The 19,712-nt window shown below is 40.3% G+C and overlaps 1 protein-coding gene across 1 annotated transcript in view; it reads right to left on the bottom strand.

Moving 5' to 3' along the window:
- Positions 1–19,712, bottom strand: part of naaladl2 (N-acetylated alpha-linked acidic dipeptidase like 2) — a 539,711-nt gene that overhangs the window by 475,505 nt on the left and 44,494 nt on the right. The window contains exon 2 of the mRNA XM_079350063.1: positions 17,493–17,527. Within this exon, the coding sequence (XP_079206189.1) occupies positions 17,493–17,527 (35 nt within the window). The remainder of the gene's footprint in view (positions 1–17,492; positions 17,528–19,712) is intronic.

Below are 19,712 nucleotides of genomic sequence, written 5' to 3'. Positions count from 1 at the left end.
TAGTTCATCTGTTATCAGTCATGAAGGGAAAAATATGAAAACTGTGGAGATCACACAAGAGTCGTAGCGCGACGTAGGGAGGGAGCTCATCTTGTAATCTCTCTCTATCCACCTCTCTCTACTTACACACACACACACACATTGTGAATCACAAGTAAAGGTCACTGACTGCAAACATGACAAAAGCGTTCATCATAATGAAAGAAAAAAAATACTCTAATCTGTTTTCCTGTTGGTTCAAAAAAAAATGTATAAGACCCTTTCATGATCACAAATCAAAAATCAAATTAAATCAATCAAAATCAACAACACACACACACACACACACACACACACACACACACACACACACACACACACACACACACACACACACACACACACACACACACACACACACACACACACACACACACACACACACACACACACACACACACACACACACACACACACACACACACACACACACACACACACACACACACAGCGCTCAACAGGAAATGTGCTCTGGCCGCAGCTCAATTTGTCCGTTAACTAAAGGTCAAGGCGAGTGTGTTTTACTGAGGAGTCGGTATTTCAGAGCTCATTTGCTCCCCTTCACTTCTTCCCTGCTCACAGTGTTGAATGCAGCAATTTACAGCAGCCAGAGAAAAACCGGAATGAAAGATATAAGTTTCTGTCTCCATCTGACCCTCAAGGCAATTTCATAAGAAGCTCTGGAAGAGCAAAGAACTGGATTTATCATTGAGTGACTCTGCGTTGAAATAAGGTAAGACACTCAGAAGGTTGTTCTTATTTCTTATCACATGCAGCGTTATTTTTCACCGGCAAACAGGAAGTCTTATGTTGAGAGATGGTCATTTTATTTAAGCTAAGAAAATGAATTGAGCAACACTGCCTTCATAATCCACATTCTGTATATCTCAATCTAAGGTCCGGTACGTCAGAGTCCAAATGGACCTCTGTAATACTTCTCTATACCAAAGTCCGTCAAAGCAGCAGATACACAGCTTTAATTTGCAGCAACTCAACAGAGTCTAAGTTGAAGATGAGTTCAAAGTCTTTATTTCATCATACATTCACAAGTCCGGTGTGAACGTCCTCTGCTTCCTGTAACGGTGTGCATCGTTCCCAGACTCCAGGCCAGTCATTGGTCACTTTTATTTCTCCACACAAATAATAAAAGAGCGATTCTTTAGACATGGGACGAATCACGTGCAGCAGTTGTATCTGCTCGTCCTCAACATGAGCATCACCATCCTCACCTTCATCACTATCCTCCTCTTCATACTCACCATCATCATCCTCACCTTTATCACCATCCTCCTCATCATACTCACCATCATCATCCTCACCTTTATCACCATCCTCCTCATCATCACCATCCTCCTCATCATACATACCATCTTCATCCTCACAATAAACATCATCCTCATCACCCTCACCATCATCACCATCAGCCTAACCATCATCATCATCATCATCATCATCCTCACCATCGTCACTATCCTCATCATCACCATCATCACCATCCTCATCATCCTCCTCACCATCATCATCACCATCCTCGTCATCCTCCGCACCATCATCATCACCTTCATCACCATCCTCCTCATCCTCCGCACCATCATCATCACCTTCATCACCATCCTCCTTATCCTCCTCACCATCATCATCACCTTCATCACCATCCTCCTCATCATACTCACCATCATCATCATCCTCACCATCATCATCATCCTCACCATCATCATCATCCTCACCATCATCATCCCTATCCTCACCATAACCATCATCCTCACGATCCTCATCCTCATCATCCTCACAGTAGTTCTATGTAGCAGTTTGAACACATCAAATATTATAGTACAAAACATAAAAATATGTATTTACTCACTGTGGATTCAAGCCTTGGATGTGTTTTTTCTCATCTTTTTTTCTAAATCTGCAGCTTTACATGGAGCTTTATGGAGCTTTGATGGGCACAACAAAGGATCAGCTGTCCTCCACTGACACCGCTTAGAGAATTAAACCTCCCAACTGATCTCAAACACTATTATTGGAATGACAAATGAATCGTTCATAAAAGTTTCTGCAACTTTGTTTGTAAAAAAAAAAAAACATTGTTAATTTGTCAGGTCAGGTGTGTTTTCTTTCTGTCTAATGTTATATTATGTTTTATTTTAAATATGTTCACACGTCTTACAACGCACAGACATGCATTCTTATAAACACCAACAGCTAAATGTAGATACAATTTATACATGATTAAAACATGAATTGTAATAAAGGTCTTCTGATGCAAATGCTTATACAAAATAATAAGATCTCATTATTTATAAAGTTGTATTATTTCCTCCCTTGTCTCCCCAAGGACATGGATATTTCATTTGTTTTCATATTTTTGGGCTTGTCTTCCTTTATTGGACAGGTCAGTCAAACCCATGGTCACTGTAACGAGGACTATAGCTTCCGTACAGTGGGTGTGCAAGATTACCATTAAGCACCCCGAGCTCAGGACATTTTCAAGTTTACAAAGCTTCTTATCAGTTTTGCTCCAACATTATGTTTTATGTGATTAATTTACTCAAATGAAAGGTTTAGAAGACGTGTGCTTATGAACGATACATTTTGGCCTTGAGCACAAGCCCAGGTACACAACATGGACAAGAATAATAAACGTTCCCCACCTCCCATCAATAAGAAATCCTTGAGTGTTATGGCTGTATCTGACGAAAATGACAGAAAGTAGCTCGAATGTTCTCTGTGTTTTTCCGACATGTGCATGCGTGCGCAGACTTCACGATCACATACAGGAGCATGTGCTGTGACATTATGAACATTAGGTAACCACGATCAGGCCCGGTTAGTCCTGGAGCAGTGTGAGGGCAGGCCAGCGGGGGAATGGGGAGGGATGGGGGAAGGGAGGCAATAGTACTTCACTTCGACACAGTGAAATTGTGCCCAGTGTGAGTAGGCCCTGAAGCCTGTCGTGCTGAGAGGGTCAGATCACCTCTGGTGCTGTTTGTATTTGTTTTTTGGAACGTGATTTTGACATGTCGTCTTTACTAGTTCAGTGCCGCTCGTGAAGATAGGCTTTCATGTTACACTGCTGATGGTGTAAGGCTTCATTCATCAGCCCCTAACCATGTGTTATGTAATAGTGTTGATTTTTAATGAAGTCAGTATGAGTAATCACATCAGTGTTATGTCATCTGTTGTCATGTCCTGTTTACTTTGAACCGTCTTTAGTGCTGAACTGTGCAGAGTAGCTATCTGAACAACACAAACTAAACTAAATGCCAACATGCTGAGTTACAGACGCTCCAGAGAGTCACTGTATCGGGCATAAACACACTCATGCTACTTTATTCTTTTAACAAGACAGCGTGCCCCCCTTCTCCCCTCTTGAGCCTGTCTGCAGTTACAAAGAGAAACACATGCGCGAGCACACACTCAGCATGCTATCATTTGAGAACTGTATCTCAGTATTCCGCTCTGTGTGCAAGGTGTCTTATTGGCAACCGAGGTTAAAATACACGGACACATGGAAGATTTTGTCCGGTTTTCTTCAGGTTTTAATTGATTGACATTAAAAGTTAACAGGTTCACCTGGTCTTTTCATGTGTCCCTCCAGTCCCTTCACTTTTATTTTATGGCAAAAAGTTTGTTGATTATATGTGTTGGGAAGTCCTTAGGAATTTGAATGTATTTAACAAAGATACTTTTTGTGTGTTTTATGAATTTTGCAACTCAGAACATGCAACACCACATTATTCATCATGACTTCATGAACCTCGTCTAAAATTCACACAGCTGTCATCATTTAACTGAATGAACTAAGGATCCTCCCCTAAGTCCTACTTTGTCTTAGCTTTGTCGACCCCTTGCATGTGTGTTTGTTCATAAATCTACCATTACAACATGAGTCATCTTTCCAATCAAATTGTCAGAGTCCTTATATTTACCAGGAGGAGCTACCACACAGAAAGTCTTATTCCCTCAGGTGAGAGGTGTGGTCTCAGACAGTGATGGAGAAGGCAGGAACAATAGAAAGAGAGGCGAGGCGAGGCAAGCAGCAAAGAACAGAGGTGCAGGGTGGGTGTTTTATGTGTGTGTGTGTGTGTGTGTGTGTGTGTGTGTGTGTGTGAGAGAGAGAGAGAGAGAGAGAGAGCAGTTTAATTGCATCCAGAAGAGCAGACTAAAATCAAAATGTGGAACATAGAACTTACTAATCACAAACAGGGTATGTACATGTAGTGCACAACTTCAGTATGTAATCAAACATAGATGAGCAACAATTGTAATAGCATAAATATAACCTTAATTCAGGCTGATCACAATAAACTAAACTGAATGATAGTCGTTTTTCTTTGCATATATACTGTATTATTAAAGCTTACTTATACCTCTTTCTATCAGCCAGAGAAATGATATGTTGAGCGACTGTGTAGCTAAATTGCAGTAATTAGCCGAAGCAAACTGTTTCTCTTCTCTTTCCTTCATTGCTCTCCTCACGCAGGACAATGAAACTGATCGACACAGTGCATCTGCTTTAACCTGGAAAATACATGCAACTGTGTAAAGAGCAGTTTCTGAACTGTTGAATTTAGCCAGTTATTTTTTTGGGGTTTTTTTGCATTAAAATCTGCAACTTGAATTTCCCTCGGGATCAATAAAGTATCTGTCTGTCTGTCTGTCTGTCTGTCTGTCTGTCTGTCTGTCTGTCTGTCTGTCTGTCTGTCTGTCTACAGTATCTATCTCTATGCAAATGCCAATGAGCTCCATTGTATTGATTCAAACTTGAGCCCATGTCTCCAAACCACAATGGAATCACACCAACACTTTACACTCCTCAGAGAATAAAGGGAAAGATAGACCCTGGTGATTTGGGCCTTTAGACATGGTCTCAGACATGTGCAGCGCACACACACATACACACAGAACACACAGCCTTGAGGTATCAGCTTGCCTTTGTGCAGAGATGAGTAGTCAAGGCTGTCCTTATCATGGCCTGATGATAATAAAGAAGGCGGGATGCCTTTCTCCCACATGGAAAGACGATAACAAAGAAAGTGCTGGACTGTGTGAGATACCGCAGCGCAGACTAGACTCCCATCTTTTCCATCCTCCCCCCCTCCCTCATTCATCCCCGCTGCCCTTTGCTTTTCCTCCCCGTCTTCTCTTCCCTTTTGTTGTTTGAGAGACACATCAGATCGTGTTGCAGACGAAAAAAGTGAATAGAAGACAGGTGATACCGCGTCTGCTAGCACGGAAGGAATGTCAGACGGTATTAAGAGGAGAAAAAGCAGAGAGAGAAAAGAGGGCTGTGGGGGGAAGAAAAATCAAAGAGCAGCAGGTGCATAGCAAATCTGGAAGCTGCGAATATTCATAAAGCAGTGATAGGATGAATGAGCCTGAACGAAGGGCTTTACAAAAAGTAAAAAAAAACTATTAAATATTAAAGAAGAAGTTATTATTTTAAAAGATTTGAACACAGACAAACCATGATATCCTGTAATTATGTTTGGATGAGTAATTTAAATGTTTAGTGTTTGAGAACACTGATATATTGATGATATAAGATGAATGTTAGGGCTGTGGATATATATATATATATATATATATATATATATATATATATATATATATATATATATAGAGAGAGAGAGAGAGAGAGAGAGAGAGAGAGAGAGAGAGAGAGAGAGAGACAGACTCTGAACAGCCATCCATTGAAAGCAGCTAGATTCTAACTTGCAACACTCGTCCATTGAAGTAGAAAAAAGATTCAAACAGTGAATGATGAAAATGAAATAGTATACTGGGTGCAGCTACAGCTAATTAAACATGAGTACAAGTCTGTTGCTGAACTACCCAGGACTTGTTGGTGAGGTTGGGCCGAGCGGCTATGTTGCGCACCACATGTATCGAGGCTCAAGTCCTTCAAGATTCCATTTATTAGTCATTTTTCTCACGTATCTGTATCTATAAAAAAGAAAATATGCTGTTCTGCCAGCCCCTAGACGGTGTGACAGAAAGGAACACATTTAACATACAGACACATAAATATACCTAAAAATCTACCAGGGGATTAAAATCTGTTCTCAAAGTAAAAAAAAACAAATACAATAAAAATAGAAGATCACATAAAGTAGAAATAAACTAAAGACAAGAAATTAGACGGCAGCAAACAGTTAGCACCACAGTCATTCAACTTGTGTCTAAAGTGCAGCACACTGGCACTGATTAGTGTGACCGAGGAGGGGGACGCAGTTTGATAATGATCCTGACAGCCTGTCTTTGTCCCAGCGACCGTGGGTTCAAATCCGACCTCAGCCCTTTGCTGCACACCATCCCACGCTCTCTCTCCTCCCAACATTTCCTGTCTCTCTCTTCAGCTGTCCTACCCAATAAAGGCAAAAAGGACTAAACAAGTCATGAAGTTGAACCAATAGTTTAAATGATCAGGACGTAAGTTCCAGGAGATTCTCTCCTTTCAAAGTGAAAGCAGTTTGAGATGTCGCCACTTAAAGCTGCTCTGCTGAAGCCTCTGTAAGTATATGAAGAAATGCTGAGAGGAAGCCTGACTAAACATTAACACATTAGCTTTAAATCATGGAAGTCAATCAAGTCTGTAAAAGTTGAAATCTTGTGTTTATGATCGTGATGGGTCGCATCCTTAAATTTTCTATATTAATGCAACGTTTTCCTATTTTTAATATGAACCTTTTTTTATTGTATTAATGACAAAGTGCTTTACAAATCAATCTCAATATAAAGGTCTTTATTTTAAAGCTGTGGCTTTAGAATAATCCAAATCCAAAAGCAACATCAGTATACAGTTATCAATTATGTTCTGTCACTCCATTGATGCACAATTGTCAAAATCTGCACCACAAACTAAGGCTCTAATCCTAAACTACAAACTTGGCAGTATGTGCGACTCGAAGAAAAATATACTTCAGAGAGATGACCGCAAGATCATGGAAGAAGGGATCGGCAAGGTCAAGCTTTAAAATAAATGTTATCCATGCACTCACTCATCTGTGCACACACAGCCACAAGTACACACACACACACACACACACACACACACACACACACCACCTCAAATACATACAAGCTGTAAGAGACTGCAAGTTAATTCTGCTTAACACCACAAGGAGACACCATGCACTGGTTAGGTGTACTTAGCACTTTCTATAGGGAGAAGCACTCTTTGAATGGCCATCAATAACCATAGCACGCATCATTGCATGCGTACATCTTCATTTATGTTCAAATCGGTGGATTGATCTGAACGCAACCTTATTGACTGGTGATTTTTGGCTTCAGTTAAAACTGTCAATAACCTACACACAAACACAGCCACAAAAATACACACACAAGCACACACACACACAAACAAGCACTTACCACAAATATACACACACACACACACACACACACACATAAACCCACTCACACACACACAATTACCACAGTTCCGTAGGGGAACTATGCGTTTAGTTTTGGAAATCTCAATAAAAAAAAAGTTTTTCATGTTTCACTGTGGTTATTTGAGAGATTAGTAAAATAATAATATAAAAAAGTGAAGTTACTTTTTAAATTGTGTGTCGTCACTTTATGCAGGTGTCCCGGTGATATGACTTCCTCTGGCATTGCTGACTCATACATAGCTCTGACCTCAGACAAATCATGTGGATGCATTTTTGTAGTTGCGCAGGGTGAGTGTAGTGTTGGTTTATACTGGGAAAGCATCTGTGAACATGATCTACAAATGTGCAGCTGGCTCTTAAATTCTGGGCGCCAGACATTCATGCGGACCCTGGCGGACACGAGCAAATGGTGAAATTTACGTCACATGGACCCTGGCTGACCCTCGTGGCGGCACAAATGGGTAAATGATGTAAATGAGTGCAGCTGCTCAAAACAAATCAGAAGCTGAGCTGTGGCCTCTTTCCGTTTGCATTCCCCCCTCCCACATATTTCACCTCTAAACAGAAACTCATTTAAATACATATTGCATGATGCCAAACACATACTTGGAAAAAAAAATAAAATAAATACATATATTTTTTTTTTTCAATTCAGCCTCGCGCAAACCTGCAAATCCTTCAACATCTTGTTTCACACAACAACTCTATGTGTAGGATGGGACAAAATAGTTTAGAAGTTGTTGTTTTTTTGTAGCCTAAAAAGGGATAATATTTTAAAAAAAGAAAAAGTTGCTGGTGGAGATTGCATTGCTGAAACTCTAACAGTGACATGCACATTTGCTAATGATTAGCAAACATTATTTCACTCGTATGCACAGACTTCTGTCAATAGCCATGACATTAAGTATTTTGTCCTTTTTGTGTTTCTGTAGCAAGGACAAGTGGAAGCTCCCTTATTACGCCTTTGTGTTTTCCATAGACTGAAAATAATAACGGACGAAGCCTGAGTGACATCAGCCATCTGGTCCTGCAGGGGGCGCCGGAGGCTCATCGGCAGCAGCCGCCATGCTAAGTGATTTCTAGGCCTCCTGAAAAACATCACACATGTCAAACAAGCTCACTGCGCGCCTTACTAATGGATAACACGTATCATTCATGAAATCAAAATGGATGCATTGTTATAAAAAAATAAATTAATTAATAAAATCACCCACTGTACAGTGTGTGCATGACAACAATAACTAATCAGACCTATTTAGTCTTTTCTATCAGGCTGTAAAGACATTTATTTATGTTATTTTGGCTGTGGTGTGTTTATGACTTCTTGGCGACAGCTTCAAGCAAACACTCGATAAACTGCAGAATTTTTCAGTTCTGCATTGGCTTGATTTTTGAACATCAAAGGGTGCTGCTTTGTCCTGTATCTACAGCAACCAAATATTGATGGCTACAGTACAGGAGAGGGTTGCAAAACTCTGTTAGTGAAGCAGGAGAGGCACAGTAACACACAGCAGGAACTTCACATCCACACACATGCAGCACTGCTCAGCCCTGCCAGCTCAGACTTTGCCACCATCTCCCATCATTGACCCATCTTCTACTTCACCATGGAGGACCACACAAGCCTGCTGAGGGCCCCACTTTGGCCAGGGAGCCAGCCCTGACATCCCGCCTTCAACGGGCAATATGTAAGCATCATCTGACAGCACTGGCGTTTCTCCGGGTGTCTTGGATCAACACACTCAGCAAACCGCAAGGGAGTGTTGCATCCAGTTTCTTAGCAATCCATCTACTGGAGACCACTTCACTTGAAAAACTCATCCCTCTGTCTTTGCCATAGAGTCCCGATGCTAGAGTTGGAATGGCGTTGAAATTAAAGTCACATGTCATAAAACACAATGCATCATTTAGCTATTTCGATTGAGGACACCACACTAAAGGGATTTTATTGTGCAGCATAGTTCTTCCTGCACATATTCATCATACTTGTTAGAGTAATGGTCAATGGACTGTTCTAGTCTTCAGACCATTGAAAGCACTTTGTACTCTACTAGAGGATGCTATGTCAAGCGTTCTTCATATACTGCACATTAACAACCTGGTAATGTGGCCTGCAGAAGCTGGAGATTGAAACACCTACTGTAGGAGGGAGAGCTCATGATATCACATGGTCGCAGTGATCGTATAACTGGTGAGTCAAACATATTTGACCCAACATAATTCATAGTGTTTCTGTGCAAAGAGAGATCAGCCACAAATAGATTTCCAAACGGTGTTAAACAACATCATGTACAAATAGTGCTGTTTAACTGAAACGCAAAGATGAATATTCACTCATGTTGAAACAAAAAGTTATGTTTTCCATTCATGGAGTTAGTTTCCCCGTTTAATTACAGTATGTCTTTGAGGGATCGAGAGGAGTTTGATCAAGTCAGAGAAATGGAACAGATCGCGTTTTCAGAAAGTCTCAAGACAATAAACTGAGAAAGCGAAGCTGGAAAAGAAATGAAGGCAGAATATAGAGTGTAAAAGAAGCTGAATTTGTTTGGATTCAAAACAAAGTATTGCTCATGAGTGGAGGGTCTGAGGGAGTATCATCTTCGTCTTGCTTACCCATTTCTGCGATGAGAAAAGCTGAAATGATGTGCTTTGAAGTTCAACATTTTTTCCGAAGAGACTGGGTATTTATGGAGTCTAGAAATACAAACTCCTTAGATCTTGACCCAAGTTTTGTTCTTCAATCACACCTTGCATTGTAATCAACCATTTGTGCTTTTTCATTGACTTGTAAATCTGCAACATTTCCTTGATATGAATTAGTAATCCCTGCCCCTTCTTACTATTTCTATCTATCATATAGTTCAATCAGATGCCTGAAGCCACAACGCCTGTTAAATACCAAGCCCATATGTGTGTATGTGTGTGTGTGTGTGTGTGTGTGTGTGTGTGTGTGTGTGTGTGTGTGTGTGTGTGTGTGTGTGTGTGTGTGTGTGTGTGTGTGTGTGTGTGTTTATACTACCCCCTGTCACATACAAAACAAGGTAAGACAAAACCACTGTAAGTAGGCAACGTTGTACAGCAGCTCCTTTTACTCCCCTTCTGGCCCCTTTGTTAATGAATGTTACTGAGGAGGCTCCTCCAGAGGACGGTGGACAAATACACACAAAATGCAGTGACGGTATAATCAGTCACATGGTAACGGAGACACCTACACATTCATTATCAGCTAACATCTCTTGAATACTGAAAGAAAATCAAATTGAACAACAGTCCTCTACCACTCTGAAGACACGAACAGAAAACCAACACTTTTGCTTTCCATCATCAGTCTTGCACTGCATGATGGGTAGGTTTCAAAGTTGAACATGACAGCATGCGTCACTTCATTTCCCTCCTGTGTATTTATATTAAACTACTGCTGTTTATTACAAACGAAGGACGAAGGAACGTTATTGCTAAATAGTATGTTGGACTCAATCTTAAAGCAGCCAGGGTGCACGTCGAGGGATTAACCTGAGTGACTCTTTAGCCATGAGCGAATGGCCAGCTGCATAGAAAACACAGCCACTGATGGATGGAAGAAAGAAAGCAACTCATTATCTCCATTTGGGAGAACGGAGATCATGTATCCACATTCATGCATCCAGTTTAATAAGCACTTTAGCTGTGAACAAATTAGATCTACATTTACCTTGTGAAGCTGGTTGAACGGCCCCCCGTTGTTTCCTCAGTCTGCGTGTGTGAGTGTGTGTGTGTGTGTGTGTCTCGAAGAGGCTGCAGCAGAGGATAAAGGCCGCTCTATCCGCTTCTCTTATTTGCTGCAGCTGCCGTGTTTCTCCAGCACAGGAGCAGACAGGAAGAGGTGGCCGGCTTATTTACCTGACACTCAGCCTGCTTGCCTACAAAACACACTGCTTGGTTACTTATGTAACTGTCTGTCTGCACCTATATGGCTGTTTACCGGTCTACAGTCCCTGCCCTGCACACTCACGTTTCCACCTGCTTGACTAACCTGTTGTGTTTAAGTTCACCGAGTGCATGAAGGCTTGCTGTTCTGTGTGTACTGACATTAGCATAGCCCTTCCTCCTCTCTTACCTGCACTCATCTGACCTGTTTGGCATTGTGCTACCTGGGTGTGGGTGTGTGTGTGTGTGTGTGTGTCTGTGTGAGAGTGAGTGTGCGATCGGCGGTGCTTTTTTTCTTTGCTGTAATTGACAATGATTTTTTTGTTTTGCTGTAACCTCACAAACATAGCAAACACAGAATGTGGGTTGCAGTCGTATTGTCAGCACATGTTTTTATTCACTGTGGACTAAAAATAAAATGCCACTGTGATCTTAGTTTACTTTATGTTGTCATACTCGAAATCGGTCATTACTAATCCCATTCATACCGAGTCATATGTTTCAGACGAAGGGTAAATTGTCTTTCCAAAGGACACATTGGACATGTTGCTGCAGCAAATGGAGATCCAACCTACAGCCTTCCAGTTGAGAGACGATCGACTCTACGAACAGAGCCATGGGTGCCATGAAGTGATTCATAAATGGCAATATATATATATATATACAGTATATATATATATATATATATATATATATATATACTGTTGTTCAATTTTATATATATATATATATATATATATATATATATATATAAAGTTACTGCTGTTCATTACAAACATTTTTATACATATATAAAATCAACATGAAAACTAACAGGCAGGTAAAGATTATAAAATCAGTGTATTGTGAGCTCTCCTTCTGGTCTTTGTTGGCCTCCTGCTGCAGCGTTTTGAATTAATTGCAGCTGATTCACTGTATTCTTTAGTCGACCATAAAAGCCTAGCCTTAGTCTTTCTTGCTGCTTAGAGAGAGACACAACCTCACTTTATAAATGTTCTTTAAAAAGGATAAAAAATGTTGTTTTTGTGATGGAGCGGACATGGAGCTTCAAATTAAGATCTGAAATAAAAGAACACCGAGATTTCTTCCTCCTTGGCTTGGGTTGAACTCTGAGGACAGTTGGAACATCGAGTATTCATCTGTCAGCCTCTGTCCTGACTTCACTCCTGCACATAAAGAATGCAGTATGTTTTATTTAAGTGTGACCTCATTCAGTGTTTCACCCAGTCTCCTTCAGTCACTCTGAAAAGGTTGAAAAGGTCTGCATGCTGTCATAAATACAATATTAGCAATACTAATTTTAGCAATACCATGTGTATTATTTCTTTCTAGGCTGTTGAAAGTTGGTTAGGAAGTAGGTTCTTATATTTGTCAGCGATTTGGAGCTTGAACTGTCTTCTTTACATTTCTCGTGAAGATGCGTCTCTCGAAATGGCCTCACATCATTTCAACTTGGAAATGATCAGACTTGACTCAGCGATGACTACATAGCAACATTATAGCAATCTGGCTCTGAAATAGCATTCCTTGTGGAGGCGTGAAGAGTGAGTCACACAGTAACCTCACAGCTTCTCCTTTGGGTTTGGACATCCGATATGAGAAAGGGCCAAATGAAACAGGTTGAAGCTTAGCATAATGCTATGTTTTCAATCATGCAGATAAAGCTAGTTGCCAAATGATGGTGAACCTTGAGTGGGCTTTAAGCTGTGGGCATGGAGTTGGCCTGCTTTCTGTTGAACATGCCGTTGCCAAACCGATGCGCTTAGCTTGTTCTAGCTTGCTAAGCTAGGGTGACCATATTTTGATTTCCAAAAAAGAGGACACTCGGGACGGCCATGAGACACAAATTCAGACAGGCTTCTCAGAGGTCTATGATCATGATTTATTATGCCTCAATGGTGCAAATGTAACTTCTGTAATGAAATCAAATGAAATATGTAACTACCTGTAACAAAATAGTTCTCTTTTCAAATAAATAATGTGAAAATATGAACTCTTTGTGTTAGAAAATCCAGCTTTTAATATATCCCTTTTCAAGTTAACAAGATAAATAATACATTAGAAAAAATGCTCACAAAAATACTAACTTAAACAAAAATGATCTACTTTTAATCTTTTTTTTTTGTCTTATTCATCCTGCTTTTCTTCTTCATCCTCCTTGTCTGCCCATCCATATTTTCTGCAGAACTGGTCTTTCCCAGCAGTTTCCAGTTGCTCAACAAATGCTGTGTAGCTGCTGTAGTGTTTTACAGTGTTTTTGTAGTTCATCTGTGAAGCTGCACTTACGCTTCGGCATTTTGTATGCGATCAATGCTGCTCCGCTGTCAGCTCTGTTGCCGCTGTCTGCTGTTCCCTGTGCACGTCGCAGAGCCGCCCACAAAGCAGTATCTCGAGAATTACGTCACGCAACAAAGTAATTACCGTAGTATTTTGCGCCGGTCAATTTAAGTACAAACTTGATGGTTCCATGAAAGACGGTGAACCCCGGACATTTTCATGATTTTATAAACCCCCCCCGGACAAGACGTAAAAAGTGGACATGTCCGGGCAAAAGAGGACGTTTGGTCACCCTATGCTAAGCTATCTGCTTTTCCTTGACAATAAATGTTATATTCTCAGGTGGCTTGCAGAGTAGGCACAAGCAGGGAATGAATGCAAAGTCCTGTAGTTGGCGTGCACTTCTTGTGGCAGCCAGCCCAGAACTAACTCTACCTGTAACTAAGTCGTGGCAAGAAAAGGAATAGGATATTACACAATATGAGAAACTATCACATGGCACGTTTGGACTATTTGAGAGAGTGCTTACTGATTCCAAATCTAAGACAATACCTCCACGCTTTGATTCACATACAATTCCTCCATTCAAAAATAGATGCTTTTATCCAAAGAGACGCACATCAGAGAGTAAGAAGAACACAAACAAGGTTTTAGAGGAGAGGAAACAACATCTGGAAGTGCAAACACAAAGTCTTATTGAGCACACAGGTGCTGACGGGAAGTGACCAGAGGCAGAGCACAACATCGACATCTGTTCTTCATAGAAACTATAAACCTAAATTATATCATTATCTGTATAGGTGTTCATAACAGAGCTGGGTCTTTAGCTTTTTCTTAAAAGGTACAACCTGCAGATCTAACGGAGTACAAACAGTTCATTTCACAACCAGGGGGTGACAGAGGAGAAAAGTCTAGTTCTTCATTGCTGTTTTTGTCACTCGTTCAAATAAATTGTTATTTTGTTTTCCATTCTGTCTCTGTTTCGTGCATTTGGTTCAACTTATTCTGAGACACAACAGATATGTTCACGTTTGGATTCCTCATTGTACTTCTTCCCATGTAAACGTCTATCATTGCTACTCCGTTGTTGCATTCAAAAAAAGTTACGTATTGGAATTGCTGCGTGCAATTTGGAGGCAGCAGGACCATCACAGGATGCTGAATGCTGAAGGCTGTGAGTGACATTTCAAGGAACCAACAGGAATCAAGTTAGCATAAACTTGAAAAGTATATTACAGTTGGATTATGACTCTGTCTTAATCCTTGCTGTGAAAGACTTTAGGGATTAAATTAGAGCAGCGTAGAGAAATGTTACACAGATAGGAACTTCAAAAATAAACAGTGAGACCAAAGGAGCTGAGTGGAAGATGATTATTCCAGCCTCGCCTTCAGCCTCTTGGCAGTGCACGTCTTTTTCAATTGTGTCCCTGTTGCAATGATACTGTCATCAGGCTCTCAGTGGATCAATATGCTCGCCTTTAATAGGCCTTTCATTAGCAAGTCATCAATAACCTCCCAGCAAAGGACAGCCACTCAATGCCCGACTCCCACAATGTTTTGGCAAAAAAAAAAAAAAAAAAAAAGTTTCAGGAGTCGCAGAGTTGATGGTTAAGCATTCAAAACATGTAGCAAATTGGATGACAAGAACAAAGTAGCTGGATAACTAAATTAATGAGATATCTTGTTGAAGAGGGACGTTACGTCGCATACTCTTCAGCTTGGTGTGGAGTTTAAGTGCAGCAGTAGCCGCTGAAGGAAAGAGATGAGAGTCTGAGTGGAAGCTTTTATGACAGACTACCATGATTGAATTCAAGTTTTTTTTTTCCGTCATCCACCAGCTTGGTTATTATGGCGTGTGCGTTGACATTTTCAATTCTGGCAAGTCATTTTCCTCTGCGAAATACTTTTTTTTTTTTTTTTTTTTTTTCCTTGACGCCATTTTAAAAACTTCCCAAAAGTTTTTTTTTTTTTTTTCCATTTTGGCTGATGTGCGCTTAAAGCTTGTAAGACAAAGAGCAAACATGCCATTTAACACTTTTTGTACTGTCATAAGCCAGAAATCATTTTCCCTTCGATGGAGAATCACAGATGTCGTAAAAGTGTGAATATCGGTGTATCTTTTGAACCAGTGCTCTGGCTGCATTTTTTAAATAACTCACCTTGCAAAGTCTTTGGCCCTAAGAAGCAAAAGGTGCTGATGGGTAAAGTGCAATTTCCTGCTGTCTGGAATGTAAAGTAGGAGCACACACATGAGCCAGAGGGTGAAACTATGGAGATCATCACCTCCTTGCATAATCGACAGATTAATTAATAAAGCTCACACACACATTGCCGACATTTAAAGATTTCAGAACGAAAAAGAAGCTCATACGAAATAAGGAGCCCTCAGGGTAAGGAATAGACACTGATGTAAAAAACCTTAAAAAAGGGAGGACATAACTTGGAGAAGGGGTGCCGAGCAGAGGCTGAGGGAGGCATGATGTGAGACGGTCAGGCTGCCAAGATGGCCGTGGACTGCCAACACTGGAGGAGTCTGGTTTCTCATACACCGCTAGGCACGAAGCACAGGGATATACTCACCACACTTTGAATTAAACTTCAACCATCAGTGTCTCAAAATATCAGCATATGAAATGAAAAGTCAATGTACTGTGATAAAAAAAATCCTCATAAATTAAGAAAAAAAAAAGTCTCTGAAAAGCAAAGCCTAAAGGGAGTGAGGATGAGTTTCAGACATGCTGCCAAGTCAGTCACAGATCGCCAACGGTGGAGGAGGCCTGTCTGTCCTTACACGCCGTCAGGCATGAAGATGATCATTTTCTATTAAAATACTACATAATGGGCCAATTGTGGACAAGGCCGTCTTTTCTGTCTCGTCCATCCAGAGGACAAGTAATCAAATGAGTGTGCGAGCCTCTGTTTCCGTGAGGTCTTACAGGTAGAAATAATATTTGACCGTCATTTGAAATAATTTAACACCAAGCGGTGGACGTTATTAGCAGTCCTCTCCACGAGCATTTCTTTTTCTTTTTTTTTTTTTAAATTGAGCTATTCAATTTTTATACCATTTTGAACATTGTAAAATGACTGAAAAATACAGCCAGGAGTCAAATACGAAAAACAGGTGTTCATAGGTCGGCTGCTCATGACAACACAGTGAAGTGAGAGTGCTGAAGCAGGGCTTCCGAGTCTTAAAGCGGGCTAAAGCAGCTCCAGCCTCTATTGTACTGGAAACCTTTGTTCTGGCTCTTTGATGGGGATCTAAGAGGATGAGTTCAGTGGGTCTTTGAGTGTGTGTTCATGTCGAGTGTGCATGTATATGTCTGCATTATTAAGTGCATCTTGGCCTTAAGAAACAACCAGTGTGTTGAAGCCAGAGTGCTGTCACATACAGCTCTGTCACTGGTAACAGGAGTCCACTCAGGCATCTCTACACACACATACACACACGCACAGAGCTACCTTGTATCCATGAACCACATTCCCATAATGTACCCCAACCGTTCATCTGAGGTGAATCAATAGCACAGTTAACAGTGCAGGACTGAGTTCAGTGACAGCACTTGTACTCCCGGGGAGAGCAGGGAGAGGACACAGGGACACATTCAGCACTGCAGCTAATCACCATTAAAGGCTTACAAGAGAGAAGTGGAGAAGGCAGGATGAGGAGAAGGAGAAGGAGGGTAGAAAAGACAGGAGAAGAAAAAGGCCAGAGAGGCCAACAATGAGAGAAAGTTACAAAAGGGCATCTGTTCCGGGGTTGGACGGCAGAAAAGAGTCGAGCGTACAGCAGCAGACAGAAAAGAGGTTTCTGTGACATCAACCTCTTCTTTCATGCAAGATGCAATAAATGAAAGAGTGACTTACTTTCTGTTGAGCTTCTGGTGACAAATATTCTCCTCCTGCAAGAAAAGACAACACCAAAATAAGGTGTCTAGTTGTCCCACTGATCCTTGTACCAAGAACTACACATTGAATAGACAGAGTATGTGACTATTTAAAGGCAATAAAGGGACTGCATTAACCCAGTTTTGTTTTCCTGACATCATTAACTTTGTTTTACTGTCACCTACACCTACCTATTTTTTTCTGATAGGGTCTTTTGACCAAACAGTAACACCCGCAGCTGTTTAGTCCTTATTAGGACCTGATTCAACATTACCATCATCTATATCTAATAGGTCATTAACTATGAGTGAGTCCTCCTAATAAAGGTTCATTGAGATTAGGTGAGGAAGTTGTTGAACACAAATTATGATCTTTATTGGCTTTGCTTAGTGTTGCCACGGGTTACGGGCAAAAAAACAGGGAGGGAGGACCCAATTGCAGGTAAAACAAAGGAGCTGATTTATTTAAACAAAAGCTAAAAACAAACTCACTCAAACAATAATCCAAAATATCCAAAATCCACAAGGAGAAAAAACCCCAAAGCAAATCCAGGGAGCAGAGGAAACAAACAACGAGCTACAGACTGACTACACATGGCACTCAACAAACTACAAACAACATACTAAACCGACCAACTACAAACAATGAACTGACAACAGGAGGGAAGGAAAACTGAGACTAAAAAGACATGGGGTAATCAGACACAGGTGAAACGAATCAGACAGGTGAGGACAATCAGGGTCATCAAGACAGGAGGGAAGCACATGAGGCAGGAAACCAGACAACACTGAAGACCAGAACTAAGACTTAAACACACAAAACACTAAAGACTAAACTAAGTAACGCACAAGAGACAACACAAGAGAATTACAAAAACAGAACTCAAAACACTGAAATACAACATAAACAAAACCAAACCACCTCAGAAGGTAAAAGTGGAGGGTATTGAGGACAAACTGTTAATGACCTATTCGCTATAGTGTGCTACTTTTAGCATGCTAATAAGCCACAAGTTATTGGTGAATGTTCTTTTACATTTTTTTTTTAATATTTATTTTTGGCCTTTTTTGTCTTTATTAGAGAGGAAAGACAGTGGACAGGAGCAGAAATCAGGGAGAGGGGTGGGGAACACATGCGGGAAGGTCACATATTACTCTCCTTTTCAAAAACTTAATAAGTCTCTGAGCTCCTAAAAACATGTCTGTGAAAGGTCTTGTTCTATAATCACTCTGATCCTGTATTTGATCATGTCAATAAGCCCCTCTATTTCAGCCCTGCTCAGAACCGGCTGTTTCTCTGTCTGTAGCTTTAAATGTAAATGAGCTGTGTCTGACCACGCCCCTCTGTGGAAGCGGTTGGGTGGCTCGGGCTTTTTCGCTCCATGTCCTATTACTCATGATGAGAAGGCAGACTCTTTTGTAATGTCATGAAGGGAAACTCTCCAAACGACCTGTTTGATCACACCTTTTCTGAAAAGTGGAGCCGACAAAAGAGGGCGACGATGGACTAGGGACACATTAGTGGTAGAAAAACATGGTCAAGTGTATTTTGTAGAAAATGTGACCTTTGACGTGTTACCGACACATTCAAGAACTTCTTCAAGTCCTTCCATTGGAAAGTGTTCTGGTTTGGGTCGAATTTCAAATAGTCGTTGTAGGTTTTGCCATGTTGGTTAAGAAATCTAGTAATTATATTATTAATATAATATTTCTTTCAATCATATCTGCCTACATGGCTAATTTTTTACCCATGCATATAAGCTGAATGATATAATACAAAACCTTTTTGTGTTCATAGTAAATGTAAAAATAATGATTTGGTATAATCAAATACAAGATATTAAAAGAATATGTAGTACATTAAAGGATCAAGTAATAGCGAAGATATAACAGGAAATGGATAGTTAATTTTTTTACCCATGTATGTAAACTGAATGTTTTAATACAAAACCTATATTTCTACATGAAGTAAGAAAACAAAGGTAAAAAAAAGTCTTTTTTGTTAATCAAAAAACAAAATATTTAATGATTAACTGATATATTAAATGATCAAATACATTCATGAAAAGTATAGCAAAGACAAAAAATGCAGCGATACATGAAACTACATAGGAAATGAATGTGTCCCATGTTGTCCATTAGAGGGGTAGTGATACAAAATGTTTTATTCAAAAAGTAAGATTGGAAAAATAAAAATAAA

This window comes from Symphodus melops, assembly GCF_947650265.1.
Source record: "Symphodus melops genome assembly, chromosome: 8".
In the NCBI taxonomy this organism is placed as follows: Eukaryota; Metazoa; Chordata; class Actinopteri; order Labriformes; family Labridae; genus Symphodus; species Symphodus melops.
This window is presented reverse-complemented; position numbering and strand designations above follow the sequence as displayed.